The following is a 6,916-nucleotide window of genomic DNA, read 5'->3' as shown; positions in this document are numbered from 1 at the left end:
GCTCTTGGAATTCCACCATCTACCCTAACTTCACCTCCACCTAAATCCTGTTCACTCTTCAAAGCCTGCCCCTCCACAGATCCTCCCTCCTAACTCCACCTCAATGCGCAACAGCTCTTTGCTAAGCAGATGCCTTTATTTATGGACAAAGAAGTAAACAGGCAAAAGGAAGAGGCTTGTCCAAGGTCATGCCACAGACTGAACTCTCACTGGGAGGACAGTTCAGGGTCCTGATACCCGATCTAAGGCAGCGGCTTTGCAGCACATCAGGATGGGGGCGAGTCATGCCTGGCCATGTTCACTTCCAGAATGATTATAGATTTAACAACTTTTTTTTTTTTTTTTTTTTTTTTGAGATGGAATCTCGCTCTGTTGCCCAGACTGGAGTGCAGTGGTGCGATCTCAGCTCACTACAACCTCTGCTTCCTGGGTTCAAGTAATTCTCCTGCCTCAGCCTCCTGAGTAGCTGGGATTATAGGCATGAGCCACCATGCCTGGTTACTTTTTGTATTTTTAGTAAAGAGGGGGTTTTGCCATGTTGGCCAGGCTGGTCTTGCACTCCTGACCTCAGGTGATCCACCTGCCTCGGCTTCCCAAAGTGTTGAGATTACGGGCATGAGCCACCACACCCAGCCTACTATAGCTTTAACAACTCTTTTTTTTTTTTTTTTTCAAGATTGAGTCTTGCTGTGTTGCCCAGGCTGGAGTACAGTGGTGCGATCTCAGCTCACTGTAACCTCCACCTCCCGGGTTCAAGCAGGTCTGCCTCAGCCTCCTGAGTAGCTGGGATCACAGGCACATGCCATCATGCCCGGCTAATTAGCAATATTATTTTTTAATTTTTGTAGAAATGAAGTCTCACTATGTTGCCCAGGCTGGTCTTCAACTCCTGGGCTCAAGCGATCCTCCCACCTCGGCCTCCCAAAGTACTGGGATTATAGGCATGAGGCATTGCGCTGGGCCCAGAACTACCTTTTATTGGAGGCATGGAGTCCACAGTGGATGGAGGTCTCAGTGCCTTAGGCTCAGGGGCTCAGCATAAGGCCTAGATGAAGGTGAGGCAGGTGGAAGCGGGGACCCCACAGCTTTCCTTGTGCTCCTCAAAGAGCTGCTCCAGGGCCTTCATGTAGAGGGCATGATAGTGATTGACTTCCTCCTCGGTGGGGCGGAGGCGCTGGGGGACCGGGATGGGGCGGCCCACTGCAGGGAAAGGGAGACATAGGTGGGTGAGGGGTCCCTGATGCCCACTCAGCGGCTGGTGGCTGTCCCCCCGGAGGTGGGCACTCACCCACAGTGGTGATGGGCGCAGCAAAGGGCAGCAGGCCCCAGGAGGTAGCTGAGAAGAGGCCGCGACCCCAGAAGATGCAAGGAGAGAAGCCCATGAGCTTCTTGAAGGTGAGCTGGCACCAATGCTGCCAGGAGCCTGTGGCAAAAGCCTTAAGTCTAAAGATGTCATTCTCCCCAAAGGAGTACACGGGCACCAGGGATGCCCTGGGAAGGAGCAAGAGAGAAGAGGGGGCTCAGGCTGCTGGGCTGCTCCCAGATGGTCACCCCCAGAGGCTGTAAGTCCCTCCCACTACATCCAGATGCTACTCTCCAGGGCCATTCAAAGCATATGACTATGGCTACAAAGAAAGATCTAGAAGACAGGACTCACGTTTCTTTCTTGTTCTTTTTCTTTGTTTTAGAGAGAGGGTTTTGTGACTAACCACACCTGTAATCCCAGCACTTTGGGAGGTTGAGGGGAGGCTCATTTGAGGTCAGGAGTTGGAGACCAGCCTGGCCAACATGGTGAAACCCCCGTCTCTGCGAAAATATAAAAATTAGCCAGGTGTGGAGGTGCGTACCTGTAATTCCAGCTACTACAGAGGTTGAGGTACAATAATTGCTTGACGCTGGGCATGGTGGTTCACGCCTGTAATCCCAGCACTTTGGGAGGACGAGGCGGGTGGATCACGAGGTCAGGAGATCAAGACCATCCTGGCTAACACGGTGAAACTCCGTCTCTACTAAAAATACAAAAAATTAGCCGGGCGTGGTGGAGGGCGCCTGTAGTCCCAGCTACTCGGGAGGCTGAGGCAGGAGAATGGCGTGAACCTGGGAGGTGGAGCTTGCAGTGAGCCGAGATCGTCCCACTGCACTCCAGTCTGGGAGACACAGCGAGACTCCGTCTCAAAAAATAATAATAATAATAATAATAATTGCTTGAACCTGGAAGGCAGAGGTTGCAGTGAGTCAAGATCGCACCACTGCACTTCAGTCTGGGTGACAGAGTGAGACTCTCAAAAAATAAATAGCTATACGCGGTGGCTCACGCCTGTAATCCCAACACTTTGGGAGGCCCAGGTGGGTATATCACCTGAGGTCAGGAGTTCAAGACCACCCTGACCAATATGGTGAAACCCCGTCTCTACTAAAAATACAAAAATTAACCGATGTGGTGATGTGCACCTGTAATCCCAGGTACTTGGGAGGCTGAGACAGGAGAACTGCTTGAACTCAGGAGGTAGAGGTTGCAGTGAGCCAAGATCGCATCACTGCACTCAAGCCTGGATAACAGAGCAAGACTCCATCTCCAAAAATTAAAAAAATTAAAAATTAGAAAATTTAAAATAAATACATAAATTAAATTTTTAAAAAAGAGACAAGGCCTTGCTCTCTTGCCCAGGCTGGAGGGCAGTGGTACAATCATAGCTCGCTGCAGCTTCAACCTCCTTGGCTCAAGTCATCCTCCCACGTCAGCCTCCCGAGTAGCTGAAACTTCAGGCAAGCACTACCACACCTGGCTAATTTTTTTAAAATATATTTTTGTAGAGAATGAGGTCTCCCTACATTGCCCAGGCTGGTCTTGAACTCCTGGCTTCAAGAGATCTTCCTGCCTTGGCCTTCCAAAGCGCTGGGATTGCAGGTGTGAACCACCACACCCAGCCAGGACTCACTCTTCTTGAATTGTGTAGTGGGCCTTCTCATAGTCATTTTCTCTCAGTCTTTGCAATAACAACATTGTGGCAAGGTAGGTATCAGCCCTCTTCACAAGTAAAGAAACAAGTCTGGCCGGGCATGGTGGCTTACGCCTATAATCCCAGCACTGTGGGTTTTGTGACTAACCACACCTGTAATCCCAGCACTTTGGGAGGCTGAGGTGGGCGGATCACTTGGGGTCAGGAGTTTGAGACCAGCCTGGCCAAAATGGTGAAACCCTGTCTCTACTAAAAATATAAAAATTAGTTCGGTGTGGTGGTGGGCGCCTGTAGTCCCAGCTACTCTGGAGGCTGAGGCAGGAGAATCACTTGAACTGGGGAGGCGGAAGTTGCAGTGAGCCCAGACCACGCCATTGCACTCGAGCCTGGGCCACAGAGCCAGACTCTGTCTCAACAACAATAACAAAAAGAGAAACAAGCACAAGGTTTTGCTTTTGAGATGGGGTCAGAGAGGGAAGACAGGGCTTCTGAGCCCCAGGGCTCTGCTATTTGCATTATGGTTTTGTCTCCACGGAGGTGGAAGGGAGGCTGGGGTAAGCCGGCCCCATGTTTGGCACCGAGTCATGCCCTGGAGAGCCCACGTGGGCCTCGGTGCAGGGCACGGCGCTGGTCTCTGGGCACCCAGATGCCCCCTGCAAGGACCTAGATGTCTGCGGACTGAGAGAGGGCATAAACCAGCAGAGAACTGACAGGTAGGGCCTGCCCGCGCACTCACCCGTGCCTCAGCGCCAGGCGCACGAAGCCTTTGCGCTTCTGGAGCGTGAGGCAGTGCTCCCCGGGGACTGAATACAGGGCCTCGTGCGCACCCCCCACCATGATGACCACCGCCTGCCCGAGCTGGGGCTGGGACAGGATGAAGTCCAGGCTCTGGCGGCTCACGGGACAGAGTCCTGTGGGCAGGAGGAGGTGGAAAGTAGTCCTCATCTGCCTCCACGGCACCCCCGCCCCTCACCCAGCCTTCAGTTTAAAGCCATCCCCATCTCCAAGGCAGGGAACCTACCCAAATTCTCACTGCAAGTCTGGCCAATGCTCAGGCTGGCCCTGTCCTGGGTGGGGGACTTATTATGGGCGGGGGGATCCCAGAGGGGCTGGGGAACATCTGGTTAGGAGTCGCCTCCTCCCATTGGGCTCACCAAAAGACATGATGTAGTCGCGATAGACCGGGAGGTAGAAGAGGCCAGCCAGCACAGCTAACCGAGGCCGGAGCCCTGGGAAGAGCTGGGAGAAGCCATTGCTCTCGGTGGAGAAATTACAGAGGAAGCCTGTACACATGATCCCATGAGGGTGGGCGCCTAGCACGTAGTTCTGATCCGGGGGCAGCTCTGCCGTTTTCACCAGCTTCCGGGTGTTGAGCAGGATGAATGGAGGATGGAAGGCAAGACACTGGTTGAAAAGAGGGGCCCTCCACCCCAACAGAGTTCCGAGTTAAAGGTTCTTCGGATACGGTCAAGGGCCCAGGTTTGTTTTTTGTTTGTTTGTTTGTTTGTTTTTGAGACGGGGTCTCACTCTGTAGCCTAGGCTGAGGTGCAGTGGCGCGATTTCGGCTCACTGCAACCTCCGCCTCTCCGTCCAGGTTCAAGCTATTCTCCTGCCTCAGCCTCCCTAGTAGCTGGGATTGCAGGCACGTGCCACCATGCCCAGCTTATTTTTGTATTTGTATTTTTAGTAGAGACGCAGTTTCACCATGTTGGCCAGGTTGGTCTTGAACTCCTGACCTTGTGATCTGCCCACCTTGGCCTCCCAAAGTGCTGGGATTATAGGCTTGAGCCACCGCACCCAGGCTCTTTTTATTTTTTATTTTTTAGTTTTTTAGGGACAGGGTCTCACTCTGTTGCTCAGGCTGGAGTACAGTGGTGCAGTCACGGCTCACTGCAGCCTCTAACCCCTGGGCTCAAGCGATCCTCCCACCTCGGCCTCCCAAAGTGCTGGGATTATAGGTATGAGCCATGGTGCCCCACCAAGGTCCCACTCTTGAACATCATCCACTCCCAAGTCGGGCGCGGTGGCTCATGGCTGTAATCCCAGCACTTTGGGAGGCCGAGGCAGCTGGATCACTTGAGGCCAGTAGTTTGAGACCAGCCTGGCCAACATGTTGAAACCTGTCTCTACTAAAACTACAAAAATTAGCCAGGCATGGTGGCGGGCGCCTATAATCCCAGCTACTAGGAAGGCTGAGGCATGAGAATAGCTTGAACCCAGGAGGTGGAGGTTGCAGTGAGCTGAGATTGTACCACTACCCTCCAGCCTCTGTGACAGAAGGAGACTCGGTCTTAAAACAAGGCTGGGCGTGGTGGCTTATGCCTGTAATCCCAGCACTTTGGGAGGCCAAGGCAGGCGGATCACGAGGTCAGGAGATTGAGACCATCCTGGCTACCATGGTGAAACCCCATCTCTATTAAAAATGCAAAAAAATTAGCCGGGCATGGTGGTGGGCGCCTGTAGTCCCAGCTATTCAGGAGGTTGAGGCAGGAGAATGGCGTGAACCCGGGAGGCGGAGCTTGCAGTGAGCCGACATCGCGCCACTGGACTCCAGCCTGGGTGACAGAGCGAGACTCCGTCTCAAAAAACAAAAAAACAAAAAAACAAAAAAAACCCCACCATCCATTCCCTGTCCCCTGCCTGAGTTTAGGCAGCAGGGAACTCAGGCCCCAGCACAGGGAAGGGCTTCTAGGTGTGGGAGATAGGGAGAGGGAGGAAGCAGTTTCTTCAGGGTGACCCATCACCTTGACAGGATAATAGTCCCTTAGTTGTCTCCAAATTGCCTGGTTCCTTATCCACTCCGAATGCCTTCCACCTGCAGACAATGAGATACTGGTGGAAGAACCCCTGGAGCCACCTCCCCTTACCCCCCATGTCCCCACCATCTCTGGCTATCTGGGCCCCCATCCGGAGCTCACCTTGGTTGGGTGTGTCCCAGTCCACGTAGAGCCACACCAAGTAAACAACAGAGAAGGTCCAGAGTGATGTGAAGAGGAGGACAAAGACAAGAAGGGAGAAGAAAGGGCCTGGGTGAAGGATGAGGAAGAAAAGAGTTCACTTCTGAAACTCCATCATTCCCTCCAGCTGCTCCCTTCCCTTCCTCCCCTTCAGATCAACCAGCTATCTCCTCTGGCCCTCTCCCAGACCAGTCACCTGCTCACTGTCCTTAGGCATGCAAGCCAGCAGCCCAGCCACTCTCCCTCCAAGGCCTACTCCCCTGGCAGACCCCAGGCACCCATGCCTCCCCTGCTCTCACCCATGAAGAGGAAAGTGAGCACATATTGGTAGGCGCCCACTGCTTCTAGATACTGCTTCTGTAGGGTTTTGGAGGTGGTGGGGGGCGGCGGGGCTGTGGCAACTCCCATTGTAGAAGCTCCCCTCTTCCAGCAGGACCGCAGAACCCGGAGGACAAACGATGAAGGCTCGGATGTGGACCTGGGCAGACTTTCTCCGTACAGCAGCCCAACCTTGGGGGCCTGGCTAAGTCGCAAATCACCTCCCGGAGTAGCGTGTGTCCCCAGGTGTGTGAGTGGGGAGACCTTTGGATTCAGAGCCCCGGATGCCTCCGGGTTTTTTCTCAGCCTGATCTTTGAACTTCCTGTCAGTCACCAGCCTGGGCTGGCTGCTGGGTGGGGCTGGGAGGCGAAAAGGGTGTGCAAGGGAGAGGTGACACCTGAGTGTCCCAGGAATTGATGTTGGAGTGGACAAGAGTGATCTGGCTAGCCCAGCCATTGTGTCCCAGGCGCTGGCAGGGGCCAGGAGCCCTGCTGAGACTATTTGACCTCTAGTTGGGGGGCAGGGCCTGGTCCACATCTCCAGGAATTACCCCTACCTGGACCTCCCCTGCTGTGCAAATACACACACATAGGCTGCAGGTCTGTTTCCCACATTTAATTATTCTTCTTTCTTCTTTCTCCTCCTCCTCCTCCTCCTCCTCCTCCTCCTCCTCCTCCTCC

General features: G+C 53.8%; 1 protein-coding gene and 1 pseudogene across 1 annotated transcript; both read right to left on the bottom strand.

The window, feature by feature from the left end:
- Window positions 1–839: 839 nt before the first annotated feature.
- MOGAT3 (monoacylglycerol O-acyltransferase 3) lies at window positions 840–6,487 on the bottom strand. The gene is made up of 7 exons (XM_011985201.1): window positions 6,217–6,487; window positions 5,879–5,986; window positions 5,705–5,775; window positions 4,115–4,319; window positions 3,697–3,871; window positions 1,289–1,491; window positions 840–1,200 (listed from the first exon to the last, which is right to left on the bottom strand). Exons 1-7 carry the CDS (start codon window positions 6,323–6,325, stop codon window positions 1,046–1,048), a joined length of 1,026 nt encoding a protein of 341 aa, XP_011840591.1. The 5' UTR covers window positions 6,326–6,487; the 3' UTR covers window positions 840–1,045.
- LOC105543360 overlaps window positions 6,453–6,916 on the bottom strand; it is a 7,027-nt pseudogene continuing 6,563 nt past the window's right edge.

The sequence above is a fragment of the Mandrillus leucophaeus genome, unplaced genomic scaffold (assembly GCF_000951045.1).
Source record: "Mandrillus leucophaeus isolate KB7577 unplaced genomic scaffold, Mleu.le_1.0 Scaffold280, whole genome shotgun sequence".
Lineage (NCBI taxonomy): Eukaryota > Metazoa > Chordata > Mammalia > Primates > Cercopithecidae > Mandrillus > Mandrillus leucophaeus.
The sequence above is the reverse complement of the archived record's forward strand: the minus strand, read 5'-3'. Positions and strand labels throughout refer to the sequence as shown.

Excerpts from the sequence above, each read along its gene's own strand:
- MOGAT3 (XM_011985201.1), bottom strand. The coding sequence starts at position 6,325 with ATGGGAGTTGCCACAGCCCCGCCGCCCCCCACCACCTCCAAAACCCTA. Across the intron at positions 4,320-5,704 it reads GGGACTATTATCCTGTCAAG|CTGGTGAAAACGGCAGAGCT; the intron begins GTGATGGGTCAC and ends AACACCCGGAAG. Across the intron at positions 1,492-3,696 it reads CGCCTGGCGCTGAGGCACGG|GGCATCCCTGGTGCCCGTGT; the intron begins GTGAGTGCGCGG and ends GCTCCTTCCCAG.